General features: G+C 50.7%; 1 protein-coding gene across 3 annotated transcripts in view; it reads right to left on the bottom strand.

Moving 5' to 3' along the window:
- Positions 1-4733: 4733 nt before the first annotated feature.
- Positions 4734-17544, bottom strand: part of LOC144732109 (glutamate receptor ionotropic, delta-1-like) — a 262706-nt gene continuing 249895 nt past the window's right edge. For all 3 annotated transcript variants that reach the window (XM_078613383.1, XM_078613384.1, XM_078613386.1), the window contains 3 exons: positions 14564-14727; positions 6649-6886; positions 4734-5302 (listed from right to left, as the gene is read on the bottom strand). In XM_078613383.1, coding sequence (XP_078469509.1) covers positions 4796-5302; positions 6649-6886; positions 14564-14727 — 909 coding nt within the window. In that variant the 3' untranslated portion in view covers positions 4734-4795. The remainder of the gene's footprint in view (positions 5303-6648; positions 6887-14563; positions 14728-17544) is intronic.

Here is a 17544-nt window from a genome sequence, read left to right as displayed (position 1 = left end):
TATATACCGTGGGATTTGTTGGGGAAGCTCTTTCCCACGAGACTCAACATCGGACGAGCACCTCGTTCGCTCACCTCAGGGCCTCCTTGCTCCAGCCTCTCCCTCCGGGTCAAAGGGTCAGAGGTTGTAGGGTCTCCACCGCGCTCTGACATCCATCCATCCCTGCGGCCTCCAAACTCCCCGAGTCGCCTCTCAGGGACCACGGAGCGGACCACGTGGGCGACTGAGCTGCTCGCTCGGGACGCTGACACCCGGGATCGAACCGGGTGCGCGGATTCCGCCTCTGTGGTCCGGGGAACTGACTCCCAGATTCCCGAGGAAAGCGTCACCGGGGGGGCGGGGGGGGGGGATGTTGGAGTCCTCAATGCGTTCACGTTGGCTCCGTCCCGTGTGGCGATGCTCACCTGTGTTTAGCGCCCTCAACTGGGTGGTCTGTGCAGGATCCCAATAGCCGTGTGTGTGGTGGAGTGGGAGGATGTGTGTGTGTGGTGGGGATGTGTGTGTGGTGGAGTAGGGATGTGTGTGTTGTGGGGATGTGTGTGGTGGAGTGGGAGGATGTGTGTGTGTGGTGGGGATGTGTGTATGTGTGTGTGGTGGAATAGGCATGTGTGTCTGGTGGAGTGGGCATGTGTGTGTGTGGAGTGGGGATGTGTGTGTGGTGGAGTGGGCATGTGTGTGGAGTGGGGTTGTGTGTGTGGTGGAGTGGGCATGTGTGTGTGTGGAGTGGGGATGTGTGTGTGTGGAGTGGGGTTGTGTGTGTGTGTGGAGTGGGGATGTGTGTGTGTGGAGTGAGGATGTGTGTGTGTGAAGTGGGGATGTGTGTGTGTAGAGTATGGATGTGTGTAGAGTGGGGATGTGTGTGTAGTGGAGTGGGGATGTGTGTGTGTGGAGTAGGGATGTGTGTGTGCAGTAGGGATGTGTGTGTGAAGTTGGGATGTGTGTGGAGTGAGGATGTGTGTGTGGAGTAGGGATGTGTGTGGGGAGCGGCATTGCAACGCTTAGCGCACTGCGCTACGAAACCCGTGACCCGAGTTCGATTCCCGTGCACGGCCACCAAAACCAGTGACGATTATCTGAACCGATCCTGGGCCTACCCTAGGTAGACTCGGCCTCAAATTAGTACCTCGTGCGGTGTGTAAACATCGCTACTGGGGAGACAAAGGCGGCCCATGTGTGGTGTTGCGGTCTTGTGTCACCCCCTCCCCCTTGTGTGCAGTGCCGACCTTCACAGGTGCTCGCTAACAGCACTTTCCCCAACAATCTGTTACAGGCTATACGGGGGATCTTTGTCTTCTTCTTTTTCTCCGTCACATCGATGCTTTGGTTGTGGTCCATCGATGTAGATACCTCTGATAACGTCAGCATAACGTCAGCATCTTCGTGTGTTCTGATGTGGTAGGAAATCAGATTTCTCAGGACAACTCACCGGAGCCAGGCAGGTAACCCCCCCCCCTCGCCTGAATGTTTGTAGTCAGGACATTTGAACCTCATAAGCCAACCGGCTCTCGCATAAACTGCGTTGCGACGTCATTTTATGTCTGTTGAAGGCGAACGACACGGCCAATTCCTCTCGACGTGCTCTGCATGATGCGCTAATCAAAGTTTCAAAGTTGTGTTTCTTCTGCGCATTCGTCCACGCCGCTGCGCTTGGATACGACACGACACGACAGAATGATCCTCGCCAGGCGGGTCGCGGCGTTTATGTGCGCGGTGGGACGGAGTCGCCAAAAATGAAGTCATTAATTGCGATTTTGACATTCCGTTTATTCGGGACCCCGGGGTCCCGCCGTAAAGTTAATTTGCCTGCCTTAAAAAATAAACTGGGCCAACAGCGCAACATACAGGATGGTCCAGATGTCTCGTGACACCCCCCCCCCCCCTCAATTTAATTCTCTAAAGCTTTATCAAATTTTTAAGCAATGTTTATTTAAAACAGAAATTAATATGCAAAGGGGGGGGGGGGGGGGAAACATGTTAGGGGTCAATTAATTGGAGGTCACAAGACATCTGGACCGCCCTGAACAATCTCGTTGCCCACAGAAACGGTCCCAGCGCTAAGTCAATACCAGGAGCAGTCACCGTTGAGTCATATTCAGTGTAGGTTTTCCCATTATGGTAAATTTTTGGCGAAAAAAAAAAATCCATAAATTGTTTTAAAAGACTGAGTCAATTAAACACCGGCTGTCACGGTAGCACATTTCGTGACATGAAAGAGAAACTGTTGTTTTTGTTATTGTTTTGGAAAGTGCAAATGTGATTGAAATTATCCGACTAATTTCACTTACCGTTGGGGAAAAAATGCCTCATTTTTTAAGCGCACACATCTGGGACGGCTGGGGTGACTCGGAGGTCAGAGAGATGAGCTTATCAATGCTTATGTATCCCGAGTTTGGGGCCGTCCGTAAATGACGTCACGCACCTAGGGGGGGGGGGGGGTCAGATATTTGTGACGATGGGTGACGAGGGGGGGGGGGGGAGAAATGTGACGTCACATCAAAATGCGCAACTTTAAATAAATATAGAATTACATTTTTATTTAAAGCTTTCGTGACTGCAGGGATTCATATTATTGGTTCTTTCGGTAAAGTCACGTAAAAGGGAAATAATAAATTAATAAAAATAAAACAATAAAATTCTCACGACGTTTCGATTGCAACACAAGCAATCGTCATCAGGTGTGAAAACCACAGCAAGAAATGTTTTTCTAATTTTTTCAAATTTTCTTGCTGTGGTTTTCACACCTGATGACGATTGCTTGTGTTGCAATCGAAACGTCGTGAGAATTTTATAGTTTTATTTTAATTATTTTCCTTCTACGTGACTTTACCGAAAGGACCAATAATATAAATGTAGAATTGTTATAACAACACTAATTGTTATAACACTCATACAACATCAGAGTGCAGCGCCACATTAAATACGCACTACAATGACAATAGTTTAAAGCGATTTGAAGCATGTTTTATTTTCAAAATGGAAATATGGTTGGGGGGGGGGGCAGAGCTTTGTGACGTCATATTTAAGGGGGGGGGTCTGACCTTTTGTGACGCAGTGTGACGAGGGGGGGGGCAAAAATCGTCCAAAATCGCGTGACGTCATTTATGGACGGCCCCTTTGAGTTTGGCTTTTAAACTGGGTTCTCCTTTCCTGGCCCAGCCGCAAATGCAACGGACACGTACCAACGCCCGAATTTTGGGCTTTTCACTCAATTGGGCTACACTCCACATCTTTAGAGTTGTTATCACGCTGATGGGGCTTCACTGTCACGTGACAATCACACAGCCTGTCGGGAGACTTGAGTCTCGTCTCTTCGGCGGTCATTCTCTGACACCGCCTGATGCAGCAGCAGAGGTCGCAACCGGGTACCCGATACCCGTACCCTACCCGATACCTGGCTACCCGTTTGCGACCCTGGTGCGGCCGGGTACAGGTAGGCCGTGAGTCACTGGTGAGTAACTGTTTGTCACTCATTTCCCAACGTCTTGTCTCTTCTCACAATTTAAGTTCCTAGAATCAACCCACCCGCGCCTGCAACATGGCTTCATCCCAGAGGTCGCAATCAGGTACCCGATGGGTACGGCCGGGTACGGGTACCCGTTTGCGACCCTGGTGCGGCCGGGTACGGGTAAGGAATCAAAACCCGTTTGCGACCTCTGTGCAGCAGACGAAAACCAGATGTTGATTTGCCGAGTCAATCCCACTGAGCTAAGAAGTTCTTTCACAAGGGCGACACGGTCGTCCAAGCGTCTACGCCGACGTTTCGACAATTGTTGGAATAAACCACACGGGTACATGGTCTTTTAAAAATGCTTTTTCCAAGTCTGTTTTTAATATATATTTTTTTCCCCCTTTTAACATAAAAGTTCAAGGATCTTTTATTTCACATGACGGGAGCTCCAAATGAGTTGACAGAGCTTGTGTGTGTTTTTTTTTTATTCAATGAAATGATTTCTGTACACGTCGTCCTGACAACATCGTATCGTTTTTCCCCCTCTCCATTAAACACATCTGATGGTAAACACAACCGGTCGTTCAAAATACAGGGAGACTCACACCGCACAAGGAAAATAGCTACTTACACTAATCACGTCGGAATCTGAGCACGTCGTGTTTTTTTATACATAAATTATTCACCGTTCTCATTCGCCGCAGACGCTGTGCTCTCCTTAGTACACCTCGCGGTGACGGATGCGTATGAAAGCCGTATGAAATTCAGTTGAAACATTGTCATCGTTTTATAATATGTACATACATTTTACGCTTGTGTTTTTTTCTCTCTCTCTCTCTCTCTTTCTTTTGCTTGCTTGCTTGTAAGGATTGACTCTTGCGTTGGGGAGTCCCTCCATACATTCCAGCTTGGGAACAGCTTGCTTGGGCGGTGGAGCTCGTCGCGGACAGAGTTATCGGTAAACGGAATAATTCATCCTTACGTAGCCGGCCATCAAAAGACGAGCGATAATCCTCGCGGACGCATCCACGTCCCACGCCCTCCCCCCCCCCCCACACCGATCCACCACTGCCCCCCTGCACCCACCCCCCGCCGCCCCCACGAAGCTCAATCGGCACGGGGCTCGTGGCGCGAGGCCTCGTCGACGACTCTTCTTCTTCGACTTCGACTCGGTGACAAGTCGCGAAGCGGCCGGCGCTTCTCGCGAGGTCCGCCACGGGAGATCGAGTGGGTGGAGGGAGGGGGGGGGGGGGGCTGGGATGTGGGGGCAGGGGGGGGTGGGTGGGGGTGGGTCCCTCGGTGACGACGAGAAGCAGGCCGCTACCCGGGTCCGGCCGCGGCTCCTCGTCAAATCGAGGTGCCCCTCATCGTCTCGCACGACTGCTCGGGGATGTATCCGCTCGGAGCCTGGAAGGTGACGCGACCGGAGCCGAGCGACTTGAGCGGACTCTGCTGCTGCTGCTGCTGCCTCTGCAGACCCCCGTTGGGCGCGCGGTGCTTCAGGACGAGCGGCGGCTGCTGCTGCTGCACGTGGTGTTGGTGCTGGTGGTGCTGGTGGTGCTGGTGATGGGACGACGACTCGGGCCCGGCCATTGCCATGCCGGGCGGCATGCGCTGAGGCTCGGGCAGGAAGGAGTTGACGGGCATGGCGAGGGAGCGGTAGTCCCGCGGCGCGCCGACCTCGCACGCCAGCATCTCGATGGAGGGCAGCGAGAAGGGCTTGTGCATCCCGCCTCCGCCAACCACGCCCTCGTCCAGCATGCCGCGCTCTCCGACGCCGACGCCGCCACCGCCGCCCGACGACGACGACGACATCTGGGGGTGAACCTGCTCCATCTCCAGCTCCTTGTCCTCCTTGCGTGGCGAGGACACAGCGCGAGAGAGGCAAGCGCGCGCGCGCAGCGGACACTTGCTGTCATCGTGCGTCCCCGTGCCAAGAGCAATCGCGGTTATTATCATCGCGCCTTCCGATTTGCGCGGTTGGCTACGAACGGCACGAAAGGAGCTCGACATACGTGCGTACATCAGGATTATCGTCCACGATAAAAAAAAAACACTCCCCCAAGTCGTCACCATCTCTCACGATGTCTGCGATGTAGCAATCCGCATATCCCTCTGCGTATCATCGCACTTGCTCACGAGGATAGCGCAAACCATCTTGAGCCAAACATGAAAATAAAAACCAGGAATCGTGGATGTTGCAGCCTCTTAGGCTGCGTATACTCAAGCAGCCAGGGCACTATTCCAGATTGCTTTGTTACGCTTCAGCGATTGAATTTCACCGCAAGAGAACACTTACCATTGTTATTGCACCTGTTTATCCAGGAAATCCTCACTGAGTCTCAGCACTATTTTTCAGGAGGTTCCTGCCAAGTTTTCGCAGCAGTGGACAATGTCATTGTGCAATCCCAAGTGAGTAATTTGCAGGAGATTTTCCAGCGGTAGTATATTTGGTCAATACCAGTTGCATAACTCGGGGATTTTTTGTTGTTGTTTTAGCAATGGGAGGAAACCGGCGAATCTGGAGGCAACCCATGCTGACTACGGAGGTGAGCATCCAAACTCCGCACAGAAAGCCATCCCAGTCTGGAATCGAACCCGGGAATTTCTTGCTACGAGGCACTGGTGCTATCAGCCTTTATAGGTGCTCACTAACAACACTTGGCCCAACAGTTTCTTAAAGGCTATACGGGGGGCCTTTGTCTTTGTATCCTTGCACAATGGGGCTTGCACATCTGGCAGTCATCTCGATCAGCCAACCCATGGCACCTAGCTTTGACCACGTGACTCCTGCCAGCAGCGAGCCTTCGCCACTTCACGTGGCCTAAGAGTGCACCGAGCCTGGCGAGATGTTAACTACCTCGCCTGGTATACAGGAGGTCGTGGGTTCGATCCTGACCCTGACACCTGCTGTATATTTGGAGTTTGCATGTGTTTCACGTGGTCGCGTGGATTTTTCTCTGAGTCCTCCGGTTTTACCCCTCCACATTTGAAATCGACATCACGCGTTTAGAGAATGTGGCTACCGCTATAAATTTCCACGTGATAATCCACTCCGTCGGGCGTTATTTGTGGCCAAGTGGCTTCTGAAAAAGTGTTACCTAGCTCAGTGGGGCCTTTCCTGGGTACAAAATTAAAAAGTTTAGTTTTACTTAGTGGCGAACGGCTGCTGCTGCCGTTGTTGTTGTCGTTCGACTCACGTTGGGCGGGCACAGGTTCCCGGAGCGCCGGTGCCAGCACGCCTCGCAGGCGCCCAGCAGGCAGGCCAGCAGCAGGCCCGCGGCCAGCACGGCGAAGGCCCCGGCCAGGCTGCTCAGCTCCAGGCCCGGGGGCCGCTGCTGGGGGAGGCCCGGCCCGTACGGGTCGCACTTCCCGCGCCGAGGCCACCACTTTTGGCGCAGCGCCTCCAGCTCGCCGCTCTCCTGCAGCTCCAGCAGCCTGGGGGGGCAGAGGGGGGGGGCAAGGGGGGCAGAGGGGGGGGGCAGGGGGGGGCAGGGAGGGCAAGGGGGGCAGAGGGAGGTGGCAGGGGGGGGAGCACCGTCCCTCGCGTTAAAACGGCCACGTGGCACAGAGCACGGTGCAAGCAGAGAAGCACTGATGCAGCCCAGCTCGCACCTACAGCACCACACTCACACCTACATTACCAGTCACACCTACAGCACCACTAACACAGCACCATACTCACACCTCCATCACCAGTCACACCTACAGCTCCACACTCACACCTACAGCCAAACACTCACCTACAGCATAACACACTCACACCTACAGCATAACACACTCACACCTACAGCCCAACACTCACAACCACAACAACCATCAACAAAGTACAACACTCAGACAGCCACCATCTACACGGCACACCACACCCTCGCCCACGCCACGGCACAGAATGCATCGCGTCACAGCCCATACCGTAACTTTTCACAACGCAACATGTCAGCACTTACATCCTAACACTCGCAGAGATTACGCCGCAATAACCACTGCTTGATTAGTGACCACTGCATACAGCAACAAACCTCGAGATCCACAATAGAGGCTTTCGGGTTAAATCGCGTAAGGGGCCGTCCATAAATGACGTCACGCGATTTTGGACGATTTTGGACCCCCCCCCATCCCTAGTCACACGGCGTCACAGAAAGTCAGACCCCTCCTCAAATATGACGTCACAAAGCTCTGCCCCTCACCCCCAAAAAAAAATAACACATGCTTCAAATCACTATTGTCATTATCGTGCGTATGTAATGTGGCGCTGCACTCTGATGTTGTAGGAAAAAACATTTATTAAAAAGTATATTTAATAAAGTAGAACGTGTTGTCCATATTTATTTAAAGTTGCGCATTTTGATGTGACGTCACATTTCTCAAACCCCCCCCCCTTCGTCACACATCGTCACAAATGTCTGACCCCCCCCCCCACCCCAGGTGCGTGACGTCATTTACGGACGGCCCCTAAATACTAATTTGTCGTTAAACCCGCCAGCACCCGACACAGCAAATTAGTGCGGGTTTGTCACGTAAATAAAGCGTGCCAATTCGCCACTATGTACAGCACATCGGTGTGTGGGAGAGTAAACCCACAACATTTACAATTGGAGTACGACGTTTCGCCAATAATTACAACCGGCATCCTCAGGCGACAGCCAGATTTGTGCAGAAATCCTCCTGTTCGGTCTTATTGACGCGATCTAACCCCCCCAAAAAACTCGAGTGTGGATAATATTGGTCGCGAAAGCCTACGTGTTAAACACACCTCAAGATGTGACTCTGCCGAAGAATGATTACAGTAGAACCTCGGAGATCGAACAAATCGGTGTTGGAACGATATTTCCGAACATTTTTTGCCCTGGAAACCGAACTTGAAAGAACCTGTACGAATGAGACGCATATGGCCCAGCGTGCATGACGCTTGCCTAGACAAAGGTTTTACCGTATGAGAGGCTCAGTTAACATGTAGTTCTCACCCAGTGCAGTTACCCGCAAAACATCGTTCCCTAACTGTTTCGTTAATTTCCTTTATTTCAGTGTTTTTTGGTGTTTATCCATACACGATGTCTCCATTTATTTATTGTGTTTCTTGTTTTTTTGTATGATTTTATGCATGTAATTACTATAAACTTCGTGTAAAAATGCTTTATAATGGGAGATGTCTTGTGTCTGGAACCAATTAATGTAATTTACATTCATTCTCATGGGGAAAATTAATTCGGTGTTCGAACAAATCGGTGTTCGAATGGCCTTCTGGAACGAATTAAGTTCGATCTCCGGGGTACCACTATACTTTGTCCAGACACTTAGGCCAGAGTTTCTTAAAATCGCCTTGCCACTGTTCACCAAGCAGTGTTAATGGGTACAGCACTGTAATACTGAAGTTGATTGGGGTAAAGTGTTGGGTGCTCAGAACTATTCCAAGACGTCTGGCCAATGTGGAGGCCAAAATAGCAGCCAGCATCGGCGTGAACAGGTCATTGCGGGGCTGCACCTGTATCTTTACTTGGAACAGCGAGTATTGCTGAAGGTTACGCTTCCTCCTAAAGAAGGTTTTAGTTTGCGGATAATTTAGGATAATTATCACCATGGCTGCGGGGGAAAAGTATCAACTAACTTTGAACTTACCGTTAATGTTTCGTACTTTATAAATCAAAAGGAAATGTAATTAATATCAAGGTGCCATTGTGCTTTCATGCGCTGCCAGGCGTTTGTTCTATGCGGGGCAAATTTGCCAATTTAAAGGGAATAATTCTAGCAAAAAATACCAAAAATGTTTTAATGATTGCTTCAGTGAGCCCATTAAACGATTGTAAAGATGGCCATAAATTAGTTTTATATCAAAACTTGTTGTGCAGCTGGGACTGAACAATCAAGAAAAGTTTTTTTACGAGGTAGGTCATTAATAAAATGAAACGCTGGGAGAGCGCTTCATGAAACATGTTTTACCCACAGACGTCAGGTTTGTTCGAAATAAAAAACCGGCAAACTCTCAGTTTACGATTTTAGAATATTTATTTTTTCAGGAACAGAACTAATGCAGGGAACGTATTTTAATCGAAATTTGAACGCGAACTGCCTACGCTCATTAAATATTGTCGCTTTTACGGAGCACACAACAGCAAAAAGTACGCGGCTCATACTGGCTCATGAGCAATTTGCGTTACACTCATGGCACATTCATACACACATGGCACATTCAAACACTCATGGCACATTCATACACATATGGCACATTCAAACACAAATGGTACATTCGAACACACATGGCACATTCAAACACACATGGCTCATTCAAACACACATGGCACATTCAAACACACATGGCACATTCAAACACACATGGCACATTCAAACACACATGGCACATTCGAACACACATGGCACATTCAAACACACATGGCTCATTCAAACACACATGGCACATTCAAACACACATGGCACATTCAAACACACATGGCACATTCAAACACACATGGCACATTCAAACACACATGGCACATTCAAACACACATGGCACATTCATACACACATGGCTCATTCAAACACACATGGCACATTCAAACACACATGGCACATTCAAACACACATGGCACATTCAAACACACATGTCACATTCGAACACACATGGCACATTCGAACACACATGGCACATTCAAACACACATGGCTCATTCAAACACACATGGCACATTCAAACACACATGGCACATTCAAACACACATGGCACATTCAAACACACATGGCACATTCAAACACACATGTCACATTCAAACACACATGGCACATTCGAACACACATGGCACATTCAAACACACATGGCTCATTCAAACACACATGGCTCATTCAAACACACATGGCACATTCAAACACACATGGCACATTCAAACACACATGGCACATTCAAACACACATGTCACATTCAAACACACATGGCACATTCGAAGACACATGGCACATTCAAACACACATGGCTCATTCAAACACACATGGCACATTCAAACACACATGGCACATTCAAACACACATGGCACATTCAAACACACATGGCACATTCAAACACACATGGCACATTCATACACACATGTCACATTCAAACACACATGGCACATTCAAACACACATGGCACATTCAAACACACATGCCACATTCAAACACACACAACAACCGCCATTCGCCACTAAGTGGCGGTGACGTCACCACGACGCTTGTGCCAGGCCATGTGCACCTTGAGGCCACGTGAAGTGTCGAACGCCGGCTGGCAGGAGGTCACGGGGCAGACCCAGGTGCCACGGGTCGACTGACCGAGATGACCGAGATGACTGGCTGATGCACCACCTGTGCCCCCTACTGTACCAACTTGCTGTGCTTTAGCCACCCGGCGCTCCGCTCGTTGTTGTGAGCGTCGCTCCTCCGCCCTCCGTTGTTGTTGGAGAGCGACTGCCTCCAACTGCCCAGTAGCGTCCTTCACGAGCCTCCTCCACTGAGGCCGATCTTGACACCGCTGGTACCAGTCATCGGCAAGTCCACTCAGCTCCACGTCCTCCTGTACCACATCACTCCATCTCTTCTCTAGCCCGTGCCGCGCCCGTTTAGCCCCCTCGATCCGGCCGAACAAAAGCTGTTTAGGCATGCGGTTGCTGGGCATGCGGGCTACATGACCCAGCCAACGCAGCCTTGCCTGCCGGAGGAGCTCACTGATGGGACTTTGCCCAGATCTTTCAAGGACTTGTGAGCTCCTCACACAATCCAGCCTGGTTAAACCCAGGATGGATCGTAGGCAGGCCAGCCTAAATGTTTCCAACCGGCGAAGATGCTCCACTAGGGGGGTCCACGTTTCGCAAGCGTAGAGAAGGGAGGGAATGACCGTGGCCGAGAAGACCTGAAGCTTCGTGCGGAGCGACAGACCAGGTAGCTTCCACACAGCGTTACGCAACCGATGAAAAGATATTGCCGCTCGACTGATTCGGAGTGAGACCTCTGCTGATAAACTGGAGCCGGTCATAAGCACACTGCCCAGGTATGGGAAACTCTCCACTCTCTCCACAACTGCCCCATCACCAATTGGGAGTTGTGGGGGTGGAGTGTCCGATGGTACAAAATACCCAGGCAGGTGCTTAGTTTTGGTGGGGCTGATGGTAAGGCCCCACCTCTTAGTGGCACGCTCCAGTCTCAGCAGCAGCGTCTCCAACTCCTCTTCTGAATGAGCAGCTATTACCAAATCATCGGCATACATAACGTGGTTGACCAATAGGGAGCCATCCCTTGATCGCACCCGGGCGTCGATCAGCCTCCCATTATATCTGTACCAAATGGAAATTCCCCCGGTACAGCTATTGAAGGCTTCACGAACTACGCAGTCGAAATAGATGTTAAATAATGTGGGAGCCAAAGGACATCCCTGTCGCACCCCAAGGTGTACAGGGAAAGGCTCCGACTCCCGGCCACGTAGTTTTACCCGGGCCCGCTCACCATCATGAAGGTCCTTAATGATCGTGAGCAGAGGGTCAGGGACTCCGAAAGCACGAAGAACAACCCAGAGCCCAGTCCTACTGATGGTATCATAGGCCTTGACCAGGTCAATAAAGCAGAGATGTAGGTCTTTTTGGAATTCCCTACACCTCTGCTGTAGCAGACGGACAGAAAATATGGCATCTGTGCAGGACCGCCCTTTCCTGAAACCGCACTGGGGCTCCGCAAGCCTCTCCTCAGCGTGCCTAGCAAGGCGATGTTGAATAATCCTTGCCAGGACCTTACCCGGCACACTGAGGAGTGAGATGCCCCTGGCACATTCAAACACACATGGCACATTCAAACACACATGGCACATTCACACAACATATCTCTACCGTAATTAAAATATCAAATTTCTGTGCTACATGTAACCATTAAGCCCTCCCACCAACCCTTACCAAAAGAAATCCTAAACCATGATAGAATTAACTTTCTTAACACCCCCCCCCCCCCCCTCTTTTGCCAAACGTGACTCAAATTTTTCTCAAACTCATTACTGGCCAAAGACCTTTGGACTTAGGCAAATCATCCGTGTAATGTTGTAATGAAACCCACGAGTGGCAGTCTATTAAGCAGTGGCAGCATTTCTCTTTATTTCAGCGCACGGGGCCAGTGGTGGTTGTGTGATTGCGCCGCGTAAGATGGCCCCTCTCCTGTCTCTGCTTTTGAACGCAGAGCCCTTCCGATTGAACGACTCCTAAAAACCCGTGTCACCGTGCGTGCGAAAAAAATCACGGCGCAAGCGTGTGTAGGAGACACAAGAAAACGCACACGCACAACCACCCCAAATGCTATTTTACAAAATGGGCAATTGTGGCAGCAGCCCGGTCAATTTAGTGTTTGCAGTAAAAGTAATCGTCCTTATTAGGCTATTACCAACACCTCCCTCTCGCTGCTATCGTATGCCAAACAAGCATTGTACGAGGTGGCGGGGAGGAGGGGGAGGTAATTAACCCTGAAAGGTGGCAGCGAGTGGGCACAATGCGGGAGCAGAGATAATCGCTCCCATGTGGTCCCCTGTGCAGCGGCGAATGGGAACTCGTGCTGTGAGAATTGGCAGAAGCCATGCCCTTTGCAAGTTTACTGAGCATTACAGCAACCAGCGGCATCACCACCAGCACCAGCACTAAACTATTATTTTATTTTACTAGGTAGTGCCCACTTAGCTATATGGCTTTTTTTCCAGAAGCGACCTGACCACAAGTGATAGCTCAACGAAGTGGCTTATCACGTGGGAATTTATAGCAGCCAAATACTCTGGAACGCGTGTTTCTAAATGGCGAAGGAAAAACCGGAGGACCTGGATAAAAATCCACGTGACCACAGGGTGAACACTAAAACTCCAAATATACAACAGGCGTCGGAGTCAGGATCGAACTCATGACCTCCTGTACACCAGGCGAGGCAGTTAACATCTCACCACTACCAACACCACCATCATATTCTATTTCCAAGTCGCCACTAACTTTAACAAAAATATCCTTTATTCGCCCAGAAAAGGCACGTGGACTTTCAAGATTTGTTCAACAGGGTCCTGCGTTGTAATGCTTCCATCAATGTGTAATTTCCATGTGGGAGGAAATAAAAAAACGACCAGGAAAGACACAACCACACAGATGGGTGGGGAACAAGGTTCTGCCCAAATAGATTCAATAACCAAATGCAGTACTGGCATCTGGCCACCTTGTGACCATAGCCTCGTGTTTGTTGCCAGTCTGCCATCCAAATACACACCAAGGTTCATCATCTCTGCTCAGCTTCCAAAATTGGCTCGAGGTAACTAAGGCCCTTGCATGCAAATTCCACTGCCCAGTGTCCCATGGCAGATGTGTTTTTGATTGTGTGCACTACTGAGGCATGCATATGTTATGGCGTTATGCGCGCGCGCGTGTGTGTGTGTGCGTGTGTGTGTGCGTGTGCGTGTGTGTGTATGTTATTGAATGGGGAGCGGTAGTGTAGCGGTTAGCACGCTGCGCCGGGTTCGATTCCCGCTCACGGCCAACACCAGTGACGATTATCTGAACCGGTCCTGGGCCTCCCCTAGGTCGACTCAGCCTCAAATGAGTACCTGGTGCGGTGTGTAAACATCGCCACTGGGGAGACAAAGGCGGTCGGGCGTGGTCTTGGCCACCCACCCCCTCGTGTGCTGTGCTGGCCTTTATAGGTGCTCACTAACAGCACTTGCCCCAACAGTCTGTTAAGGCTATACGGGGGATACTCTTAGTTTTTTCGGTAAAGTCACGTAGGTAAAATCTGGCTGTGACGGTCCCACCTGATGACAGAGACTTGTGTTGCCTCCGAAACGTCGTGATTTTTATTATTTAATTTTTATAAATTTTAATTTCAGTTTTTTTTTTATCTACGTGACTTTACCGAAAAAACTAAGAGTATGAATCCTTGCAGTCACGAAAACTTCAAATCTAGAATTTATACGGGGGATCTTTGTCTTTTTTTGTCAAAGTGTGCGTGCGGCATGATCGCGGCTCTCACCACCGGGAGAAGGCGTCCCCGGCAGGTCCTGCCATGTGAACGTGAGCGTGTGTCTATGTGAATGTGCATGTGAACGTGTGTGCACGTGTGTGTGGTGCGTGGTGGTGGTCGCGGCTCTCACCGCTGTGAGAAGGCGTCCCGGTAGGGGCTGCCGTGCTGCAGGGCGATGCCGTAGCCCTTGTCGTAGCCGACGTTCCGCACGCTCAGCGAGCAGTCGCCGTCTGACAGCGCGGCGAACTCCAGCACCGCCGTGTCCCACACGAACGCGTAGTTCCCGCGCTTCACCTGCACGCACGCGGTTACCACGCGGTTACCACGCGGTTACCCACGCGGTTTTACTGAGAGCGCGGCAAACTCCAGCACCGCCGTGACCCACACGAACGCGTAGTTCCCGCGCTTCACCTGCACGCACGCGGTGACCACGCGGTTACTGAGAGCGTGGCAAACTCCAGCACCGCCGTGTCCCACGCGAACGCGTCGTTACCATGCAGTTACCCACGCGGCTAACCCGCTGTTCACCTGTGACACACGAGGTTTGTTTTTCCGAAGTACATGCGCAAGTGTTGCACACAAATGCGCATTTGTCTACTTTTAACTCAAGGAACCAAGGCCATGGTGGTGAGACAGCATCGGAGGCAATGTCAAGGTCACGTGAACCATTGACATCAGCCGTCTGCGAATAAACTGTTTTTTCAAGTGTAGCAGAGTTGATCGTCTGAGCCCAGCCACCGCTGTAAAAATTCGCTCTTTCACTTCATTTGGCGAAAATGCAACTCTCAGAATTGGAATGCAAGTATCGGTTCGCCATTCGACAAACGCCAATGTCATAGCACGAGTGTGTGGGCAAATTGCGCCCCTTAATGTGCGACGGTAAAGCATCAAGGGATGAGCGTATGTTCCACGAACAGAAAAAAAAAAAGTTCCGTGGCAATCAACAAATACTCGCAAAGGACTCATTTTCGTTACCCCAGGTCTCCCTTGTAACACGTTCCTTCGGAGTGGGCAGGTAGGAACTTGGTTGGACAGCGCATTCGTGCACGACAGACAAATATGCACGACAGACAGACAAATAATCCCTGGTGGGCAGTGTGGAACCTGTTGTTCCGACCTGTATAAAAGATGACTTGACTTGAGGTAGCCAGGCAGCCAGCCAGGTAGCCAGCCCCCTTAACTATCGGCCCCTCCCCCTTGCTTAGGTCCCTCCCCTTATCCCCCCTCCCTTAGGCTCCTCCTCTGACCCCCCTCCCTTAGGCCCCTCCTCTGACCACCCCTCCATATCCTTAGGCCCCTCCCCTGACCACCCCCCATATCCTTAGGCCCCTCCCCTGACCACCCCCTATATCCTTAGGCCCCTCCCCTGACCACCCCCCATATCCTTAGGCCCCTCCCCTGACCACCCCCCCATACCCTTAGGCCCCTCCCCTGACCCCCCCCCCCCCACCCCCTCAGGCCCCTCTCCTGACTCCCCCCTTCCTTAGGCCCCTCCCCTCTCCGTACCCGGCAGTAGGTCTCCACCAATCAAAGAACTGGTTGTATTATATATATATGCACGACAGACAGTCAGACAGACAAAAAATCACTGGTGGGCAGTGTGGAACATATTGTTCCTACCTGTAAAATAAAGGCTTTCGTCCGAATAACCTGTCACCCGTTCAAAAAGCTTGTTGCGTGATATGCTTATAATATTTTACATTTTACCAGGTAAGGCCCCACTGAGCTACGTAGCTCTTATCCAGAAGCGACCTGGCAATCACAAATGATAGCTTAAACAAAGCGGCTTCTCACGTGGAAACTTAGAGCAGCAAAAATACTCCAAACGCACGATTCTAAATGTGGAGGGGAAAAATCCGGAGGACCCGGAGAAAAATCACACGACCACAGGGAGATAGGCATGCAAAGTCCAAATATACAGATGTTGTCAGGGTCGGGATCGAACCCATGACCTCCTGCATCTCGCCACCGCAGTGCCCCCAAAGCTAAACCTGGTCGCCCTTGCAGAAACAAAACAACGTAGAATGAAGAAGCACTGCGTGGCAGACGATGTGCCTTAACATTCGAAAGATACAGGAGCTGCAATGTGGCGCCAGATGCCACCCCCTCAAAATACCATTAACATCCACAGCAAGCACCGCCGACTCCATTACTCTGCACAGGGACTCCTGCCAGCAGCCAAAATTAATCAAGATGAAGTAAAAATAATAATAAATAAGGACAAGATATGGGGGAGCTGTGTTTTGATGAGGCTTGCTGCTATATTATTTCTTGATTGAGGCGGTATATGAAGAACAAGCCGACCAGCTAACAAGCAGATTTGCTAAGTTGACTCTCATCGCCGGCTCCAAACAGTCGTTTGATGAGTTCCGCGAGATTCACCTCGACTTCATTGGCGCCCAAAATAGTAATGGGTCTCGCAGGAAGAGACGAGCGAAGAGAAATGCAATGAAGGAAGGCTCGTGCAGAACAATACATCATTTGCGCAGTAGCGCAATTAAGCAACGCCGACCGTTAATTCCCCCATTATTTTTTTTCCTTCAGATAACCCACCTTACACAAGTGGGCTTTAAGCTCACTAAACAACATTTTATTTTGCGCTGACGTTAACGCGAAGCTAACGCAAGGGTCTGCGTTTAGAGTGCGTGTTTATTTGCCCGACAGGCGCAGAGCATTCGTACTTCTTTTTTTTTATCCCTAATGATCATACAATAACTTACTTGCTCGACACTCCGTTTATTTCAAGGGGCGGGTGCCAACGGCGGTGGCGGGGGGGGGGGATAAACAAGTCTGGAGTTTCCAAACCTAACGGTGGCCCGGTCGAGCACTGAACATTTAGAGGCTGGCTTTCAATATTTGAGCATTAAACATTGAACGAACGCTTCAGTGGGAGATTGAAGGAACGCGAGTAGGGGCGTATCGCCAGTGCACTCTTTGCGAGCGCGTGTCGCTGAATTCTTAAGCGGACGGGACGAGGCAGGTACGGTGGCGGACACATGGCGGCGTGCGATCGGCAACGGTGATTTGGGAACATTAAATTGCCACTCGGCCACCTCGCCGAGACGAAAAGGTCAGCGGGAAAAACGGCGCGACGCGAGAAATTGACCGTTA

This window comes from Lampetra planeri, chromosome 41 (assembly GCF_965212315.1).
Source record: "Lampetra planeri chromosome 41, kcLamPlan1.2.h2, whole genome shotgun sequence".
NCBI classification, from domain to species: domain Eukaryota; kingdom Metazoa; phylum Chordata; class Hyperoartia; order Petromyzontiformes; family Petromyzontidae; genus Lampetra; species Lampetra planeri.
The sequence above is the reverse complement of the archived record's forward strand: the minus strand, read 5'-3'. Positions and strand labels throughout refer to the sequence as shown.